The sequence below is a fragment of the Camelus ferus genome, chromosome 1 (assembly GCF_009834535.1).
Source record: "Camelus ferus isolate YT-003-E chromosome 1, BCGSAC_Cfer_1.0, whole genome shotgun sequence".
Lineage (NCBI taxonomy): Eukaryota > Metazoa > Chordata > Mammalia > Artiodactyla > Camelidae > Camelus > Camelus ferus.
Window position 1 is genome coordinate 97968388 of NC_045696.1, and position 22269 is coordinate 97990656.

The following is a 22269-nucleotide window of genomic DNA, read 5'->3' on the forward strand; positions in this document are numbered from 1 at the left end:
ATGGCGTAGGGTCTCAGGAAAGGGGCTTAGGTTTAGGGCTTGACGGAAACAGTGGAATGGAGAGTCGTTATCCCGTTTGAGGAAGGGAATCTGAGAGAATCGCTGACACAGCGGGCACCGCAGTCGAGCTCGCGGGGCCGCGTGGTTTTCCCGCGCGCCTGTCTCCGGGGCTGGGAAGAACCCGGATGGAACCGCCCCTGCAGCCGGGACCCCCCACAGTCTTTGAATCTCTACGCGGGGAGGAGTTGCGCTCCTCTCAGTGCCCTGATTGGTTCGTCTCCGTAGGCCCTTCATCGGGATTGGACATTCCCAGTGCCAGTCACAAAGCGTCGCTCGTCTCTCAGATTGTTGCTGGAAGGAGACGGCGTCGACGTCTGACTGGCCTCGCGGCGTCTTGCCTTTCAGCAGCGCGTTCTTAGTTCTGCGCTCGGAATCCGTCCCCGGCTTCTCGGCGGTGGTGCCTGGAAGGAGGTGTATCGAGGCGGCTCGATAACGATTCCGGGAGCCCAGGCGTTCCCCTCGTCACCCACTCAGCGCCATGTCCTGGATGTTCAAGAGGTGAAGGGGCGAAGGGGGTGGGGCGCCGGGGATAACGGCCCCGCGGCGTCCCCAAATGAACCTGACCTTCCCCGCGTTTCCTTCGCGTTCCCTCTGCGATCTCTGCAGCTGGTGTTCGTCCGGCTGGCGGCTCCTGTAGCCGCGGGGGAAATAAACGCGTAGTCTTGGCTGGTGCGGGGAGGCTCCTCTCGCTCCTCTGGTGCCAGGGTCTCGGGGAAATCTCTGACAAGGGCTGTGGGGGTCCTGGGGTCAAAGCTCCAACCCTTAGCCAGGATCGCGTCCTTTGCTTTTCCCCACAAAACACGTATTAGATACCCAGTGTGAGCTGGGCGTTGTGCTCGGCATAAAGGGCTGGGTAAGACAGCTCCTGTCCCCAGGTAGCTCACAGTTGATGTGCTTGCGCCGACATGCAAAATAATACATTTGCAGAAAAGCCAAAAGCGGTATTCGAGACGTGCCGGAAAATGCAGGGGAGATAGCTTCTATCCGTCCTTAGGAGAGTAGAAGCTTCCTGGAAGCCCTCCCAGCCGACTTCCTCTTACTTTTCGTTGTCCAAATTGATTCATGTACCCGTTCAGGAAACAGTTATCCATCAGGGGATTGAGGGAGCCCTTAAACAGTTATATGTCGGGATTGAGGGAGTGGGAGGATTGAGGTCAACTTCCCATGGTGGCATGGTTGGGATACCTGAATAAAATATGGGTTTTTCTGTTCGAAGGGAATTAAGGTAATGATGCTAAATTTGTATTTGTAAGGATATAAATGGCTTCATGTTTTAAAAAATTCTATATTTGCAAGTCTCTTCTAGCTCAATGTCTGTTGAAATTTTGGCATATAATTAGTTACACACATCGCATAGCATTTCAATTTAAGTAGGTGATCATCACTGGGAAAGAGATTTGTAACCCCTTATTGGGGTTTTCACTTTCTGTGGGTAGAAGAGACATTATTCAACAAGTAGGGTTTCTAGAAGCCTCCACTCACTCCATTCTCTGCTTTAATTAAGTAGAGTCTAATAGGAACTCGATTCAAATTTTTACATAATACACCCACATAAGATTTAATTTGTTGAAATGAAGTGTGAGAAAGCAATTGGCTTTAAATATGGTATAGTCTTAGAGAAATACTTGATTAAATATTGTATTGTCTTTCTGTCCCCCTCCCCCCCTTTTTTTAAATTAAATAGAGATCCTGTTTGGAAGTACTTGCAGACTGTCCAGTACGGAATCCATGGAAATTTTCCACGCCTTTCATATCCAACTTTCTTTCCCCGTTTTGAATTCCAAGATATTATTCCTCCAGATGACTTCCTAACTAGTGATGAAGAGCTTGATTCAGTTTTATTTGGAACTTTGAGAGGTCATGTAGTTGGTCTACGCTATTACACAGGAGTAGTGAGTATAACATTAGATATTAAGTTAATGTGATGTGATATGTTACTAGCCTAGAAAATAAGATAATTTATACAGTTAATATTTATTTTACATTAAGTAATTGAAATATATCTGAGCAAGAGATAACAAATGCCTAACTACTCATCTTATTTTACCTTTATATCATGGTTACAATATACAAAGCACTTGTATCTGTATAGTGTCATTTGATCACTCACTACAGTGTCTCTGAGGTAGATAAGACATCTGTTATCCCCTTCTAGAACTGAAGAACTGAAGCTTAGGAAAGTTAAATGATTTGCCCAAAAAACAGATACTGTGTGGTACATTTGCAAAATGACTTCCAAGTCAGTCCATTGCTTTCTCCTCTTATGTCCTTCAGCACATTTCTGCACTTTAATATTTTTAATTTAGGAAGATCAACTCCTGCTAGATAAGAGATTGTCTATTTTTAGGACCTTTTTATTTTCTTTCTATAGGAAGACTGTCTCCCATTTTTTCTTCCCGTATTTATCTTTCTCTGTCTCTGTTCTCCGCAGTGTGTATGTGTGTGCTTGAGTGTGAGAACAGAGACAGAAAGCAATTGTCTTTGTTAAGGTTGTCTAGTGTGCCTCTGCATTATCTGGATGATATCTCTCTAGTTTTATATTTTTAATTATGAAAAATTTCAAACATGTATAAAAGAATAATATAATAAACTTACATATACCCATGATCCAGATTCAGCAGTTAACAAGTTTTTTGCACATTTGCTTCATTACTTTTTCTGCTTTTCTTTTGTACTAAAAATTCCAACTGTATCACTTTATAACATTTAAGTGTGTATCTATAAAAAAATTCAGACATTTTCTTAGGTCATTATTATACTTAACAAAATTAATAATAATTCCCTATTATAGCTGATAGCTTATCCATAATCAGTTTTCTTTCTTTTTTTAACTAAAGTACAGTCAATAACAGTGTATCAATTTCTGGTGTACAGCACAATGTCCCAGTCATGCATATACATACATGTATTTGATATAATCAGTTTTCTTGATTGTTTAAAAATGTTTTTTTTAGGGAGAGGGTATAGCTTAAGTGGTAGAGCACCTGCTTAGCATGCATGAGGTCCTAGGTTTAGTCCCTAGTACCTCCATGAAAAACAAACAAACAAACCAACCAACCTAATCCCCCCCCAAATCAAACAACAAAAGTGTGTTTTTATAGTTAACTTGTTTTGATCCTGATTCAAAAAAATTAATAATATTACCCTTGGCTGTCAAGTCTCATAAGTCACCCACCTATCCTTTGTTTCTGGTCATTGATTTATTGCAGAAACTAGATATATTGTTCTGTGAAAAGTTGAATTTGTCAGGTCTTCCATTCCCCCATTTTTTTTTTTTTTATGTTGAAGCTTCTCAGATCATTTTTTGGTTTTCTAAAGCATGGTTTGCAGGAGATTCCTTGGGAAAGAATTCCATGATCTAGATTTGTCTAGTCTTCTGTTTTCCTGTGTTTTCTTTATAATATCAGAGCGTCTAAGATTATTTTGTGATTGTCTGAAATGTGTTGAAGTGTGTTGTCTAGGGGATTCCTTTGAAAGGAACAATATTTCCTGAGTTTCTGTGTGTTTGTAATTGTGATACTTATGCTTCAAAGGCAGTTTGGTTGAATATGAAATCCTTGACCCATATTTTCTCTCCATGAAATCTTGATGTTATATGAAATGTTGCTGGTTAAAATTCTGATAGCAATATGATTTCTCTCCAAAATAAGTGAATTGAAATTTTTTGGCTTGGATAACTAAAGAATATTTTTCCTTATCTTAAAAGTATTATAGTTTCATTAGGTTATGTCTCAGTGTTGACTGTTCTGTAACTTAATTTTCTTCTATTTCAGAAAAATTTCTTTAATTATTTTTAAACGTTTGCTTTGTTGTAAAGCTTGTTTTTCTTTTTCAGAGGACTAGATTCTACTCTTTGTTTTATATCTTCTCTGCATATATGTATGCCATTTTTATATGCCTATTAAGTCCTCTGAAATCTTTTAGATCATATTTTTCACTTTTCTATTTTTTATCATATATTTCCCTTACCATGTTTTTTAAAAAATGAGATCTGTTCACTTCTGTGTTCTTTCTACTTTAGTCTTTAATTCTGAAAGTTTTTCTATTCTAATTTTTTCGTGGTGTCTATCAGTTCTTACTGAATTTATATATCCATCTGTTCTCTAGCTCTCATACTCACTTCTGAGCTTTCCTATTTTGGATTTGTGAAATTTTTTCAGAACTTAACATTATTTTTAAATTATTTTAAACTATTGTGAAATATTAGATCATGGTTGTTACTGATTTTAGAACAATCACTATTTGTTGGTCTTAGAATAATTTCCATGGCACTGGTAAGCTAGTAAAAATATGATGGGCTGATTAAAAGTAATCACTTAATTTTTTTATTTTTCAAAATATGTATTACTATTTTATAAGTAATACACATTTATTATTTTAAAATGGCTAAGAGAAAAAGCATTAAGTCTCCCTAAATCCACAACCACAACTTAACGCACTTTGTTATATCTTCTACACTTTACTCTGTGAACATATACATGTGAATTGAAATTATATTATGTATTAATAATAATGAGATTATATTGTGCCTTTTATAGTAGTCACCTTTTTTTAAAGTAAAATATTAGGAATATCTTTTCACGTCAATACAAATCTATATGGTACTTTTAATTTCCTTGTTGATGGGCATTTTGGAGTTGATCACTGATAAAAAGTATTGTAATAAAAATTGAGGTATTTATCTTTGCATACTTACTGTTTGCAACCTTTTCGGCTTTATTGAGATGTGATTGATATATATATTTATAAATGCACACATTTTAAATATGTGATTTTAAGAGTTTTAACAAAGATATATACCTAATAATCAGCACTCCAGCCAAGATATAGATCATTTTTATCATCCCTGAAAGTTCTCTTGCATCCTGTTGTAATCATTCATCTTTGCCTTGCTCTAAGAACCACCAGTCTATTTTCTATCACTGTAGATTAGCCTTTCTAGAGTTTCATATACATTGAATCATACACTATGTACTCTTTTAGTCTGGCTTCAAAGAGCTAGAAAGGAATATTTGTCTGATAATCTGGTTTATCAGGCCATAGTCTCTTGAGTCAGTAGACAGATACTGAGATAGGTTTAAAGCAGCTTTCCTGTGTCTTTTTCAGGCAATTAAAAAATTGAAGTAATTCACATACGATAAAAACCATTTTTTGGATGCTTTTTTATTAATGTGTATAAATATATTTTATTGAAGTATAGTCAATTTACACATCAATTCCTGGTATATAGCACAATGCTTCAGTCATATATGAACATACATATATTTGTTTTCATATTCTTTTTCACCATAAGTTACTGTAAGATATTTAATATAGTTCCCTGTGCTGTACAGTATGAACTTGTTGTTTACCTATTTCATGTATATTAGTTAACGTCTGTAAATCTTGAGCTCCTAATTTATCCCTTCCCTCCCCTTTCTCCCCTGGTAACCATAAGTTTGTTTTCTATGTCTGTGAGTCTGTTTCTGTTTTGTAAATAAGTTTGTTTCTCTCTCTTTTCTTTTTTTTTAAGATTGCACATATAAGTTATATCATATGGTATTTTTCTTTCTCCTTCTGGCTTACTTCACTTAGAATGACAATCTCCAGGTCCATCCATGTTGCTGCGAACTGCATTATTTTATTATTTTTTATGGCTGAGTAGTATTTCATTGTATAAATATACCACAGCTTCTTTACCCAGTCATCTGTTGATGGACATCTAGGTTGTTGCCATGTCTTGGCTGTTGTAAATAGTGCTACTATGAACATTGGGGTGCATGTATCTTTTTGAAATTCACCATTCATAAGTGTACAATTCAGTAGTTTTTAGATATTCACAAGGTTGTGCAGCCATTTCCGTTGTCTGGTTCTAGAACATTTTCATCACTCCAAAATACCCTGCACCCATTAGTAATCACTCCACATTACTCCCTCCCCTTAGCCCATGACATCCACTAATTTATGTTCTGTTTCTATGGATTTACCTACTCTAGACATTTCGTATAAACGGAATCATGTAATATTTGGCTCTTGGTTCTGGCCTTCGTTACTGTCTTCTTTTGTATTAAATATTTTCTAATGTACCATTATAGTTCCCTGGTTGTTTCTTTTATTATACGTTTTGCATTGTTTTCTTAGTAGTTGCCCTGGGGATTACAGTTAATATCTTAATTCATAAGAATCTAGTTTGGATTAGTGCCAGCTTAATTTCAGTTGTGTACAAAAACTTTGCTTTCAGATAGCTCCATTCTTCCATTCTCTTCCTTGCAGCTCCATTCTCTTCCTCACCACTCCTTTGTGCTGGTGTTATGCATATTAACTCTTTTATACATTGCATGCATGTTCATCAGCACAGATTTATGATTGCTTTATGTCCCTTTAAATCAGATAGGAAAAAGTTACAACCAAAAATTATGTACTGTGCAATTACCTTTACCTGTACTCTTTATTTCATCATGTAGATTGAAGTTACTGTCTAGTGCATTTGATTTAAGCCTGAAGATCTACTTTTAATGTTTCATGTAGGTCTGGTCAGCTGGTGATGGATTCTCTCAGTTTTTGTTTATCTGGGAATGTCTTAATTTCTAATTTATTTTTGAAGGGTGGTTTTGCCAGATACAGAATTCTTGGTTGAGTTTTTTTTCTCTTAGCACTTTGAAAAGTTACCTCACTGTGTTTTGGCCTCCGTGGTTTCTGGTGAGAAATCAGATGTTAATGTTATTGAGGATTCCTTCTAAGTCATGAATTGCTTCTCTGTTGCTGTCAGTGTTCTTTCCACAGTTTGATTATGATGTGTCTGGGTTTGGATCTCTTTGAGTTTATTTTACTTGGAGTTTGTTGAGCTGCTTAGATATGTAGATTAATGTTTTTCCATCAAATTTGGGAAGTTTTCAGCTATTATTTCTTCAAATATTCTGTTTCTTTTTCTCCTCCTGAGAATCATAATGTGTGTGTAGGTATGCTAGCAGTTGTCCTACAGGAGCTGTTTCTTCATTCTTTTTTCCTTCTGATGCTCAGACTCTGTAACTGTTCCTCAGACATTATAATCTCAATTAACCTGTCTTCAGCTTCACTGATTTTTTTTCTTCCTGCTCATATCTGCTGTTTGAGCCTCTCATGAATTTTTAACTTTAGTGAACTTTGTACTTTTTTGACACCAGAATTTTTATTTATTGAGAAATAGTTCTCATGCTTTCCTTTAGTTCTTTAGACATGGTTTGCTGTAGGTTTTTGAATATATTTAAGATTAAAATTTAAATTTTTTTCTAATAGTTCAAACATCTGTGCTTCCTTAGGAATAAGTGATTCTGATAGTTTTTTTCCTATGTATGAACTATACTTTCTTGTTTCTTTAGGTCTCATTTTGTTGTTGTTGTTGTTGTTGTTGTTGTTGTTGTTGTTGTTGTTGAAAAGTAGATGTTTTAAATAATGTGGCAACTCCAGAAATCAAATTCTTCCTTCTCCCCAGGGTTCCTTGTTGTTGCTGATTTTGGTAATTGTTTATTTGGTAACTTTTCTAAATTAACTCTGTATGACCTATTCTTTGCTGTGCCCGGCCGCTGATATCTTAGTGGTCAGCTAATGATTGTACTAGAACCAGTACATTTCCCAGTACACATATCCCTAGAGGATCTGTGTGCATTTGGGGCACTCCTTCAACACTCACCTAGGCAGTTGATGACTCTTCCTTAGCCTTTATTTCCTGCCTATTAAGAGTTTCAGGTTCAGCCAGAGGTTAGAGCTTAGGGCCTTCTCAGGTCTTTCCTGAGATGCCTTACAGCCCTGTGCTTGCATTTGGCCTTCTAGATTCCCAGGAATATGTTGGAGCTTTCCAAAGCCCCTATGGACATCTTATTCCCCAGTTTTTCCTTTTAAGCCCTTTGGTTATTATTTTTTTATGCCCCAGCTATTGCTCACTGACTGTAAAATTGCTTTTGACAAACACCCACCCAAGGGAGAGGTTTTTGGTATTGGGAAAGCTCAGAGGTTAAATAGAAACAGCTTCGCAAGTGGGAATCTTCTAGTGAACCACCATGCAGGTCAAATAATGACAAATCTATAGGAATGAATCTTCAAAAGATTCTGCTCCAGTGTGTCCCTCTAACTGCTAGGCTGCACCAAGAATCCCAGCAGGTTGTTATTTTTAAATACTACCATGTAGCTGAGAGCCAGAGATGGGGCTAGGGCACTAACATTCAGCCATTTTCTTGAATTAAGACTCCCTGGGTTTCTGCAATCCTTTGGTTAGTTTCTATCATTCTGAAAAAGTTGATTCTGACAGTTTTTGCTAGTTTTTTCATTGCTTTTACGGAAGAGAGTTTTTAGAAATCCTTAATCTTCCATTTTCAATTATGTCACCCTCAGGTAATTTTTAATCAAGTGGAATCAGAGAATTGCATGAGTTGAAGGCTGGATGTGTTCCATTCTGACTTATAATTAATGCCTTTTACCCCTTTCAGATTCTGGAGAATTTCGGTTCAGGAACCAGCCTGCTTGGATTCAAATCCTAATTCTCCTGTTTATTAGCTTTATGACTTGGGCAAGTTACTTAACTTTTCAGTGCTTTAGTGTCTTCATATGTAAAATGGAGATAATCATAGTATCTACCAGTAGGGCTGTAACATTTTTAAAAGTCAATCTATGTAATGTACTTAGAACAATGTTTGACACAGAGCGAGCATTCAAGAGATTACTTGTTTTCAGAAGTTATAATGTTGACTGTTGTAGATAATGTGAATCTGGTAGTTTTGAGTGTATCTTTTATATACCAAGGATTTGTTAACTTCCTAATGAATGTAAATTAGGAAAATAGTGTAAAAGAATTATTGTAAAATATATTCTTTAATATTTTTATAGAAATGAGCCCAAGAACATGTGTTTTCTTACATGCAGTGTGATATAGTAAACATTAAAAAATGAATGGAAATCCCTGATAAAGTGTGATGAAGAAAGCTATCATATGTTTATTTCTAATAATATCTGTTTATTATTTTTATTAGGTTAATAATAACGAAATGGTTGCATTACAACGAGAGCCCAATAACCCCTATGATAAGAATGCAATTAAAGTAAACAATGTGAATGGAAATCAGGTTGGCCATTTAAAGAAAGATCTTGCAGCTGCTTTGGCTTATATCATGGACAACAAATTGGCACAAATTGAAGGGTAATGCACTTTTGGAGTTGAGTTTTAATAATTTTGAGTTGTAGTGATCTTTGAATTTAAGGGTCTATATAGTAGCCCTGACAACTTTTGTCACTGTACCTTTACTATGTATGCAATAAATGTTTTAGTTCTCCTTTCATTTGTCTCTGCTACCTTAGCCATGAAAAGTTATGCCCTCACTTTCCTGGTAAATTGTTATCATGGAGAAAAATAGACTTTGCTTCAATTATTAGAAAGTCCACACCATCTTTTAAGAAAAAGCTTCTTTAAAAAGCCTTTTAGTGCATTTACTTGAGAAGTTTGGAAGTGTTTGTTTAAATCAGGGGTTGTAAACTGATAGCCTGTTATCAGATGTAGGTAGATGAGTTTGATTTTGCCTACATAGTGTTTAAAATGTTTTTCATTTATTTCCAATATTCCAGATATTCTACATTTTATACACACTGATTTTTTTACCTAATTATAAAGAATTATTTACAAAGATTTCTCTTGACAAAGGGAAGATCTAGTGATGCAGGATACTCATCTCCACGTAATGTCAGTTGACTGGAGCTGAGTAACAGCAGTTGTCTTAGTTCTACTACCTGTTCCTTTTTTAAAACTCTCTTGGTTACCTTTTCTCTTTTATGCATTTGTGTTTGTGATCTCAGTTTAAATGCAGGATGTTTAAGATGTTTAGGATATAAAAAGGTAAATTTGAAGATACTCAGCAGTGTCGTCTCATTTGTTTATTTGTTGTCTCCTTTCTCATTTCATCAAGTTTTTCAGATATTGAGAGTGAACTTTTAGTGAATCTTGTATCAGAAGTAGTTCTTGCAAATCATTCCCCATTCTCCCAAAATGGGTTGCTGCACTGAGTGGTTCTGTTCATAGAAGCTCTACCTTCTCAATTAAACTTACTGTTTCACCTATGTTGCAGTCTTGGTAATAAGTTATCTGTGTATTTAAACACTTTTATCTCATCTCAGTTTCTTCTGACATTCTGATCCTAAAAAACACCCTTTTCTTCTCTGTTGATGGTGATATTCCATGTCTTTTTTAAGCTGTCTATCTTTTCTGGCCTTCCCAACTAGTTCCTTTCTGTTTTACTTACATGCAGAATTTGAATGTGACATTTATTTAACAGATTCTTAATGGGACTGAAAATTAAATGTAAAAAATAGCACTTCTAATTTCTCTCTTTTTTTTTTTTCCATCTCAATTATAATAGGGTAGTTCCTTTTGGTGCAAACAATGCTTTTACCATGCCTCTGCATATGACCTTTTGGGGAAAAGAAGAAAATAGAAAAGCAGTTTTAGATCAGTTGAAGAAACATGGATTTAAATTGGGTCCTGCACCAAAAAGTAAGTTTAGGGTTAAACCTACTATTATTTTGATATTGTAAGATAAGGAAATTGTAAAACATTTATTCTCTTGACTGATACTTTGAGTTTGGTTGGCTAAACTATTTTGTGCTGAAGGCTCCAAGTTCTTTCTTTAAACTGTTTTAAAGGAAATCCTTGAATTTTTTTCTTTATTTTGAAATAACTATAGATTCATAAGAGGTTGCACACATACACAGAAAAATGTACAAGGAGGTCCTGGATTTCCGCCCCTAAATTTCCCTCAATGATAATATCTGGAAATCCCTGATTTTAAACATTCTTTTCAATAAATTAGAGATAAAAAGAATCTTCCAACAGAGAATGAAAAAGTATTATTTGTTTTTTAAGAGTTTGTTCAAATAATATGGAATTCTTTTAATGTATTTTTTTGAGTGACTTAGGAGATTTAGCTTTAAAATTTTTCTTAAATATATTCAGGGAATTTTAAATTAAGCTTATTATATAAGCTTTAAAAGCTATTTACTAAAAGATAATTTATTTCATTTGGTGATTTTATTCTTTTCGTTTTGTAAATTGTAGCTTTAGGATTCAGTTTGGAAAGTGGTTGGGGCTCTGGAAGAGCTGGACCAAGCTATAGTATGCCAGTTCATGCTGCAGTACAGATGACAACTGAACAGGTGTACTTCTCTTTCATTTTGTTATCTAAAAGTGAATTTTAAATGTTGAAGATTAATGTTTAAAATATAAGATAAATATGTATATGCTAGTATTAGTAATCTTTAGATATATTAAGTTTTGAAACATGCAGAATAAATAAAATATATTGCAAACATTTATGTAGAAAGAAAGCAGTGATAAGGAATATATCCACCGTGCACACTCATTCATACATACATTAAAACACACACATTGCTGTATATGCCTAGGATGTTTTACCATGTTTTGATATTTTTATATTATTTGAAGTTTTTTAAATGTCCATATTTTTTTTTTAAATGAAACTTGAAGCATACTCCTTCTTTCAGTAAGATTGCAAATGCCGTGCTAAAAAAATTTGTTCCAAATCTTTGGCCTTAGTCTGTTTCTTGTCTACTTTGTAATTCAGGCTACTGTTATGTTGGGTTAGTTTGAGGGGGAAAAAGGGTATAAAATAAATTAATGCAGATCAATCTACAAATTACATCAAAGATGTTTTTGTCTCTACTTATCAATGTTAGCCTTTTTATATACTAATTATAGTTACTATGTTTTCCCTGCTCATTGTTAGAAGGGCTTGAGCCTGTGTCTGGTGAGTAAAACCCAGATAACCTCTCCTCACTTTTTAGACTTGGCCTGATTTCTTCTGGGCTGCTGCTATGTATTTATTTGCTAATTTACAAAAGGAATTATAATGCATATATGTTACTATAAAATTGGACTAGATTAATTTAAAGAACCAGCTAAATTAGCATAAGATTGAAGTCATTGTAATATTTTGTAGCACATAGCTAGTTCTTGATTTGTAGTAATTATAAGTGAAATGTCATTTGTTTGAAAAACTTGAAAATACCTGGTATAATCTTGTCAAAATGGTTTGAATACAGCTAATAGAATCACAGAATTTCAGTGACAGAAGGAACCTTAAAGACACTCTAAATCTAGTTCATCCCTTTCATTTTGCAGGAATAAGGTACAGGGCCATAAAGGTTAAGTGTTTTGCCCAAAGTTACATATTAGTTTATTTATGACAGAGCTGTGACTGAAATTCAGGATTTACAATTCTTGTTGTAACAGTTACCTAAAGGACTTACTTATTCTACCTTTATTGAGCAGTGTAGTATCTCAAAGAATTATTTATGTACCTTTTGATATTTGACTTTTATTTAATTAAATGATTTGAAATCTTAATTGACTGCAAATACTATTTTAATTGGTTTGTTTGATAATGTTTCTTCTTGCTATTTGTTGTAGCTTAAAACAGAATTTGACAAATTGTTTGAAGATTTAAAAGAGGATGATAAAACTCATGAAATGGAACCAGCTGAGGTACTGATCCAGCATTTCCTATTTCAAACTATTTGAAATTTTAAAATATGGTGTTAATCTATTCATTTTTTAATCATAAGATCAATTATTTTCCAGATTCTGCATGGGGGAAAAAGAAAGGGCTGATTATATTTCTGTGTATGACATTTCTTTTATTTATAGGCTGTTGAAACACCGTTGCTTCCACATCAAAAACAAGCTCTAGCTTGGATGATTTCACGGGAAAACAGTGAAGAACTTCCACCATTCTGGGAACAACGAAGTGACGTATACTATAACACAATAACAAATTTTTCTGAGAAGGACCGACCAGAAAATGTTCATGGAGGAATTTTAGCTGATGATATGGGTTTGGTAATTATTTTTTTCTCAAGTTAATATTTTATTTTGCAACTAAGATTTTATAGGAAATAATTTTGAAGTAGGTAGAGATAGGGATATGTTGGCACCAGTTGGGGATTAGATTTCACTGTTTATGTAGAACAATTTTCCACAGTTTTAACTTAAAATAATGCTAAGCTTTTTTTTTTCTTTTGGTTTGTTTGCTTATGGTACAATTAAAATAATTAGCAGTAATGATACAAACATGTTTCTCAGTTTTCTTTTGAAATTCAAGGTAACTTAACTTTCATGAGTCTTCTCAAAGGAAAGATATAATTCCTTATATCAGCAGTTTTTATACTTTTTTGGTCTCAGCAGTCCTTTATGTTCTTAGAAATTGAGGATCCCAAAGAGCCTTTGTTTTTGTGGGTTATCTCTATTAATATATTTATTGATATTTATAGTATTAGGTATTAAACTTTTTGATTCTTATTTTTAAAATAAGCTCATTACTTGTTAACAGAAATAACATTTTAAAATGAAAAATACTCTGAAACAAAAGCAATTTTGATGAGAAGACTGGCATTGTTGAACATTTTTACAGATCTCTTTAATGTAAAGAAAATTAGTCCTCTCACAGATTTCTAGTTGGAAAAGGAAGGAGTGTCTTAATACCCTTTTTAGATAACTAGATCGTCTTTGATACATCAGTAAAATTAGTATTAGTTTATTAAAGGTTAATAGTTATAATGTGGGACTTAGAAATCCTATCAATGAACTTTTTATACCCTGTTCCATTAAAATCCACTGCTGTAGCTTGCACATTGAATGGATATTTTACCTATGCTTGATTTTGTGACATTACGTATTACTCAGTTGTAAAATACTGGTTCACTGAGTTACACAAATCTGCCAAATATTGATTTATTTCATCAAACAATATAAAAAAAGTACGTTCATTGATAGTACTGCTGATCTTATGAGAAAGGCATTTATATTTGGGAAGCTTCTATGCTTGTAGTATTGGATACAAGTTTTCTAACATTCTCATTTTTGCTTGGAAGCTCAAATTTTATCATTAACAACAGATACTGTCAGTTGTTTCCCTTGAAGTTGATAGCCTCACTTTATTCATTTTTCAAGAAAATGTCTGCCACTTAGTTATAAATAACTAGCTGTCAGTCTTTCAAGTTAAAATGATAGTACTTGAAAAGTGATGATGCATGGTGATGCATAGTAGCTAGTTGAACCTGCAGTTCAGTCTCACAAGTGATTTTTCTCTAAATAACCTTCATATTTTGGCATGCAAAATAAGTATGTTGTGTACTTCCCCTCTTGTTATACAGAATATTAAAAAGGTATGTATTTAAGAGGTGACTTGATAAAATGAATATGTGCTGCTTTATCAAGAACATTCTTAAAGTGAAGCTGTTTGTTTTTACTATATGTGGTGGTTAAAAATGCAGTTGTCCCAGCTGCTTTGTTTCATGCTAAGGTAGGAGCAGTTTTACCACCATTGTTTTTTGTGGAATCACTACAGATACCAACACAAACAAGGTCTTTAGTAGCGTCAAAACAGTTTTGACTGCATATATTCCTGAAAGAGTCCTGAGGAACCTCTAGGACCTGTGGACCATACTTTGAAAACTGCTGCTTTACACTGTTTTAAAACTGACAGATTTATTTCTGTGTTGCGAAGTATAAATTTAGCTATGGAAAATAACGAAAAATTTCATGTTTTCATTTAAGAAAAGATTTTTACACAAGAAATATGTCCTTTATGCTTTATTGGTAAGATATAGCCTAAGTCTTAGAATTATCTTTAAATAAAATTTAATGAAATAATTATCTTATATTCATACTGAAATTAGTAATCATTTTAAGTTAGCTCTGAATTATATGGCAAACAAATAGTTTTGGTTTCATGATAAAGTTTAGTTCAGGGTTAAATGTGAAATCTTAAAATGGCAGTCATTCAATAAAATGAGATTTCTCACAGATGCTTATACTAGTTACGGACTAAATTATTTAATAACTCCTAGTAATTACAGTGTAGTAAAGCATTTCCTAACTTAATCAATTTTCATTAATATGTATATTATTTAATATAATAATTAGCACACTTGAATGCTGTCTGATATTTTCTTACTTGATTTTAAAATCAATTTTGGAATGCTCTCTGGTCAACTGGGTTTCAGAATCTGACAATTTGTCTTTGTAAAACATTTTAAAGGGCAAAACTCTGACAGCCATTGCAGTGATTCTTACCAACTTCCATGATGGGCAAATCTCTTCCTGTTGAAAGAACTAAAAAAAATCTGAAGAAGGTAAAGTATTAGTGTGTTTTTTCTAAAGTCTCTGGTTTATTGTATAACCTTTCAATTTTGTCATTAAAAATAATTGTCAAAAAATTGATAATATCCGATTTTTAGAGATGTAATAAATGGCCTTTCTTGTGTGTTGCTGATAAGAGTGAAAGTTTATACCACATTCTGGTAGGCAATTTAGTAACGTGTATCAAAAACCTTAAAAGTGTTTATAATCTTTGACTCAGTAATGCCATTTCAAAGAAACTATCTAAAAAGTTACCAGAAATCCATTTTTCCTAAGAGAAAAATAATGTGAGTTTTTTCCCCCAGCATTATTTTAAAGGCAGAAAAGAAACATCTCTCAGTAAGATTACAGTTAAATTATGATATAGCCATAAAATTCAGTACTATGAAACTACAAAATCCTATTTTTGAAGAATACTTTCATGATATTTTTTAATTAAAAAAAGATGCATACATATGTGTATAGAATTTGAGTCCTCATTTTGTAAGTACATGTTTATATCTGTCTAAGTTTAATCACACATACTATATGTGCCAAAATATTAATAGTGATAATTATGTCCTAGTGATGAGAGTATGGGTGACTATTACTGATACTTAGCTTATGTATATTTTTATTTATAGGATATATATACATAATGTATTTATATTTGGTTTCTAAGAGTTAATAGTTAATTTTCTGGGAAAAATAAATGTTACTAGAATGAAACAGTTATTCTTCATTCTCAGCTAAAAATTCAAAGAACTTAAAGTAGGAAATAACTAAGTGAAAAGCATGTGCAAAATATCTCTTTTTTGGAGTTTACTGCTGTTCTTATGATACTTCAGCTTCCAAAGATACTGCACATCATTTTCCAGCCACTATTTATTAAGATTCTACTTTATTGATTTCTGCATTTAGTTGCATTTCCTTCTTTGTACTTTTATTAGGCATTTAACACTGCTATTAACGTCTGAGATTCAATTCCTTACCCCAAATAAATAGTCCAGTTCTTTACATCCTTTTCTTTCTACATTTGATTGTTAAAACTGAAGAATAGCACCTAAGACTATTTATAGCTTCATTGTCAGTTATCAATTTAAAAATTATCTATTATCAGTAAGGCTTTCCCTTTTTTCCACAAGATCAACCAGGCATTTAAGGTGTTATGTAGTAGAAAGATTTTAGGATAATTTGCTGCATTGGTTGAAATTGAGGCTGAAAATGTCATTTCCAACTAAGCATTTATTACAGCAAATATTTCATTAATTCAAATAGATTTGGATATGCTAAGCTTACAGAGTGAAATGTTACTGATTTAAATTCCATGAGATTGGAGCATAGTATGATTTAATAGGTTGGACTTTATTACAAATACATATATCTTTGAACTCTATGAAGAAAAGGCTTGCTGAGCAAAATCATTTAATATGAAAAGAATAATGTAGAGGGACACCCTTTATTTGTGGATAAATTCTTAAATTATTTTTACATGCTGTTTAATGTAAATGATTTTACTGCTTATTGGGGAAGGCTGAGTAGAATGTTTGATGAAAGGCATTTTTAACATCAGTTTCTTGGAGCTAATGCTTTAAAACATTAATTATCTAAATCTTCTAGTTACATATCTAAAAATGATGTATCTTTGATTTTTAACTTATTTAGACTCATGCCGTATTTTTTCAACCATATTTTTAGTAAAATGTGAACTCTAATGGGATTTTATAAAACATTTACAATTCTATTTTTTCAGAAACTAAAATCAGATATCCTTTATTAGCCTTAATTCTTAGCAAAACTTACTTTGTACTCCTGCCAACCAATCCCAAACTCCATTCTGAGGTTTTGATTCACAATATGACCTACCTTTTACAATATGACTTACCTTTCTTTTTAAACTGGAAAAATTGATTAAACACAATTTTATTTGTCATTCCTACCTAGGGAATCAAGTCAAGAATTAAAAATAAGATTGGAGGAACCCTGCCCTACTAACTCAGTTGAAAATATTTTCACAAAGAAGTATAAAATTTTACTTTAATAAAAGTTTTTATACTCACTCACATATGCATAGGTCTATTTTGAAACAAGGGAGAACGTATGAAGGGAAAAGGAAAAAGCCAGGGTTGGCAGGAAAATCCCTGATAGAGTAAGGGAGGAGACCCTCTGAAACCTGACTTTTTCGTCTACCCACCCTGGAAATTCCAGAGAAAAAGGATGTCAGTGGCAGCCTCATTAAAGATCTATTATTTACTGAGTAGGGACTTGGTTTAAAAGTTTGTAGTCTTAGAATTCCTTTTAATTCTAGAGTAATGTTTGTCACAGTGACTAATATACCATTTATAATTGAGGTTTCCTTTTTGTATTCCTTTTGAAAAGGTTAAGATGGACTAGTTTTTTTTTTTTTTTTAGATACCTATGAAAAAATTTTTCATCAATTTGTACATTTTTTTCTCTTAATGCACCTCCCGACATCGCTCCAAAATGAGGTAGCAATTTAAGTAGTATTTATTATGTAAAGTAAAGCAATTATAAAATAGGATGCATTTGAAATTTATTTGAAACTGACAGCAGTACTGTGTAAGAAATATGCCTTTTCATCCAGGAATGTAATGTTTACAATGAATCTATGAAACTTGGAGGGAACAATACCAGTGAAAAGGCTGATGGACTAATTAAAGGTAAACTTTAATTTTGAACATGACCGCATATTTGATTTAGATTTTTCCAGTTTAATGATTGTAATTCCAGCTCTGGCTTTTGTACAATACAGAAATTTCAGATCTCTTTTTTTTTTTAGAAAATCTCATGAGGACTGGTAGTCAGGATAAATTTCATCAAGGAGACGATAATGGAATTGGATAGTAGTATATTAGAGAAACTGAAGAAGAGTATTTTTGGTTGAGGGAAAAAAATCCCATGAAAAGGCAGCTATAAACAAAACAAAACATAGAACATGTTTTGTGACCTCACAGTAGTGTATAGTATTTATAATGTAATGTGCTTGAAAAACAGCAGATAAGGAAACAAAGATAGGTTAGGGACAAATTCTAAAGTCAGAGGAGAAATGAAAAGGGATCTCTGGATTTAACAGATATTTGGCTAGATTTAGCAGTCAGTGACTTTCACAAAATTAATTTCTGAAGATTAGAAATTAAGTTAGAGCAGAGCAAGACTGAAAATATTTTGAGGTAAGACTAGTAGATGAAGAATTGGAAATAACTGTGTGCTTTTATGTATTTTGCTGTGTTTGAGATAGGAGAAAAATAGAAAATTTGTTAGAGAGGATGACAGAGCTGGGAGTTGTTGGGGGCAGTGGTTTAAGAAAGAAATCCATGGGTAGGAAGAGATTTTGGAAACTATGGAGAGAATAATTTGTAAGCCTAATTTGGGAGGAAATGAGATCAAGAAAACAAGTATATGAGTTAGCATTAGAAAGAAAGGAAGTAGGGTTGAGGGAAAATATAGATAATTGAGGGAATAAAAAAGTAGGAAAATTGGTAGTTCATAGAAGATGACATCTGATTTTCTTTGTAAAGTGAAGTAGGTCATCTAACGGGAGTAAGAGGAGTTAAAAATCTAGGCAGAGGATCCAGTGTAGTATAAATCATTCTGGTGAGTGGATAGGGAGGATGTGTGCTAGGTAAAAGAATTGCCAAATGACACATGGTGACAGCTGAGATTGGAAAATGTACTTTTATTTATTGTTCATTTTTTTTCTGGCAGCTCTCAGCTGCCTTGGTATAGCAGGAAGTTCAGCCAGGAAATTTGGCTGGATGACTACAGGGGAAAGACTGAGTACAAAACAACTGAAGGTACTTTCTAGTGAAAAAATACTATATTAGGAAGCTGTAGAGAGAACAGCTGGCTGATTGAAAGAATAGGAATGATGGTATTAAGAACGGTGAACTATCAAGTTAGGAAAACCAAGGTTTTAAGAAGGATACTGCTAGTTTAAGACAATTTACTAATACTCTATATTTGTCCTTTTCTTTGAAATGGAAGGATCTAGATGTAGTGGAGAACCCAGTATTTCAGATGACAAGGGAAAGAATAAATATCCCAAGTCAGAATTGTCTAGCTCCCGCCCCAAAAGGTAAAACTCTATTATGGTTTGATTATATGTAATATGTTTAAACTCTTTCTCCATTTTCTTACATATAAGAGAGAGATATGACCATTATCTCAGTTACATAGTTCTTTCAAATATATTCTTTAATTTGAAACTGCTAAAGTCACTGTGACTTAGGCAGGTAGGCTGTTATCATTTTATAGGTGAAAAAAAGTAACATATAAGAGATGAACTGATAATTTTTAAATAATCACTTGTCTTTCAGACATTTTCCTATTTCTTTCACGTAGGAACTAAGATCTAGCTCTTGGGGTTTGGTTTTGTTTTGTTTAGAAGAGTTTTCTTTATGAATTTGAGGAGATGAGAACTGATGAATAATTTATTGGATGGCTTGACAAAAGCATTCTTTGCTCATCTTAGTTCTTTCTCATTTCACCTTTAGTAGAAATAAGACATAATAAAGCTATTTATGGAGAGTATTATATTAATGTAGACTAGAGGGAGAATTTGAATAAAACACATAATGCCCCTCTTATCTCAGCTTGAATCTGTTAAGTTTATGAATTTTATTTACCCTCTGAAGTAGATCTAAATACTAGGCTTTTGTGTTTTATTGTCCCCCATCAATTTCTGCAGGCATAACCTCAAATCTGAATCCCTATTAGCTATTCCACCAATAGAGTCTCAAAACTGGAGTTTTGTTAATTGTTCTCTAGCTCTAATATCTGTCTGAACTGAATATAAAACTAGGACTCATCAGTTTCCCTCTCATTTAGATCTCATATCTTACAACTCTGAACTGACTGTGAGTCTGGGTAATGGCACTGTTAGTGTACCAGATCAGATCAAAGGGCATGGAAATAATGATGACATGGGAAAAACTAACAACAACCAACACATACTATAACTAATACATACATACTTACTGTGCAACACACACTTTTAGGGGTTTTGCATGTAATAACACATTTTATCCTATAAAGTGGATTGTATCTTTATTCCTGTTTTCCAAGAGAGGAAACTGAAGTTTATAAGAATATTAGGTGACTTGCCTAAATAAGGCAGATAAGTGGCGGAATGGAGATTTCAATCGAGGCAGTCTTACTCCAGAGTCCATTGTTCTTAGGCATTTAACTACTATACTGTACTATTTCTACACAAAATTTATAAAAATTTTCATTGTGAAAGATTTATATTTTTGCCTCTTAGCTGCTTATTTCATATATTGGAGGGTTTTCTTTGATCATCAGTTATTTCTTTTTTGTTCCAGTTTTATATAAGCATTTTAATTGAATTACCAAATATTGAAGAAAATGTTGAAGTGATTACTATTTTGGAATGGAGTATTTTTTCAGATTTTTAAAAATGGTAGTAATACTGCATTTTTTATAGTGAATGCATCTGGCTGTGAAAGCAAAATGCTTTTAGCAAATTTGACTGTAATTTGTCAAATAAAAATTTTTTTCCTTCAAATTAAAAAAAAAAAAACCAGGACAAAAGCATTCGTATTGTATTTATTAAATGTAAGTTTTTATATCCCATTTTGTTTTGGGTGATAAAAAATTTGTGTATACTTAATTTTAGGAGAAAAACTGTTATACAGTACACTGAAAGCAGTGACTCAGAGGAAATTGAGACAAGTGAATTGCCACAGAAAATGAAAGGTAATATGAAATGAGTTTGATTTAATAATGTGTCCTGTATTTTAATTCCCTAGTATGAGCATTTTATATGTGGTTTTGTTTTTAGGCAAACTGAAAAATACACAATCAGAGATTAAAATCAGAGTAAAAGGTATGTATATATATTTCAATATCCATAATCTACACTTAAAGATTATTAAAGTAAAGGTTCATTGATTTGTATCTGTCTAGCTTGGAATTCTTTAGTAACAGGTCATAGATTTGACTGCTTTTTACATTTGAACTATTTATGGAGCTTACCAAGGGTGTTAAATGAATGAAGCAAATTGAAAGGATAGTTTCGGATTAAAACCTAAGAGAAAATATTTAAACCAATTTTAAACAAAACAAAGTACTTTCTATTACTTACAAAATGACATTAATAAAACCTTTTCCATATACATATAAATTGTAGTTGCAAAAGTAGGGTGAAAGTGCCTTCTTGGCAACATAGTACTATTAATTATGTTAGTTCACACTATACAGATTTATACATATTCAGTGAATATCTTTCTCCATTATCTTTAAAACATTCCTTTTCCTCTTAATCAGATCATATTGTATTCATAATAAGTTAAGAAATTGTATAGCATTTGGAAAATAACTCATCACTGTTGACTGATCTGAAAATTTTGTGTCCTCTTCATAAAAAGTTAACACCTGTTTCCTTGAAAAAAATTCTCCTTCCACCTGGGAGCTGAATCACTATGCATACAGCTGCTTCTACTTTCACATCTCTTCCTCAAGAGAAGCAACAATTTATCGTGAATGACTACAGTTCTTCTCTGAGCTAGAAATATATGCTTAGTGTTAGAAGAGGCAATTTTGGTTACTAGATACTATTTTTACTTTATATAAGCTCTTAAGAGAGTGTGGAAGTGGTATTATATTTTCTATCCTTAGAAAATATCTGTACCTAAGTATAGGAGAAAATTAGTTTTCAAATATCTTAATGATTCTTTGTTTTTTTGCTTCAGCAGGTTCTTCTAAAGTTAAAGAAGATGCAGAGTTTGCATGTGCACTTACTTCATCTACCCCTGCAACAAAAAAGAAAATGTTGAAAAAAGGTCAGTAAATCTGCTGAGCTTTTAGCTTTGATTTTTTTCTATTTTTCAGAAAACAATTTCAGTGACAAGTTATAAAACCATATTATAAGAAGTTAAGAAAGTAGAGAAATAAGTAATCTCATTTTTAAAAGTACATTTTGATGAGTCTGTTTTTCTGTTGTATTTGTTTTAGTTAGGTCAAAAATTGGTTGGGAAGAGGTTACTTACTCTTCTGAGTAGCAGAGATATTTCTTCTAATGAAGGCATAGAGCACTT

At 33.1% G+C, this 22269-nt stretch overlaps 1 protein-coding gene across 1 annotated transcript in view; it reads left to right on the forward strand.

The window, feature by feature from the left end:
* Nucleotides 1-281: 281 nt before the first annotated feature.
* HLTF (helicase like transcription factor) overlaps nt 282-22269 on the forward strand; it is a 55182-nt gene continuing 33194 nt past the window's right edge. Inside the window, 14 exon segments of the mRNA XM_006187256.3 lie at nt 282-558; nt 1745-1952; nt 9042-9208; nt 10419-10552; nt 11114-11211; nt 12485-12559; nt 12722-12913; nt 15114-15161; nt 15163-15207; nt 17799-17874; nt 19199-19289; nt 20850-20929; nt 21015-21059; nt 21925-22014. Coding sequence (XP_006187318.1) covers nt 539-558; nt 1745-1952; nt 9042-9208; nt 10419-10552; nt 11114-11211; nt 12485-12559; nt 12722-12913; nt 15114-15161; nt 15163-15207; nt 17799-17874; nt 19199-19289; nt 20850-20929; nt 21015-21059; nt 21925-22014 — 1369 coding nt within the window. The 5' untranslated portion in view covers nt 282-538.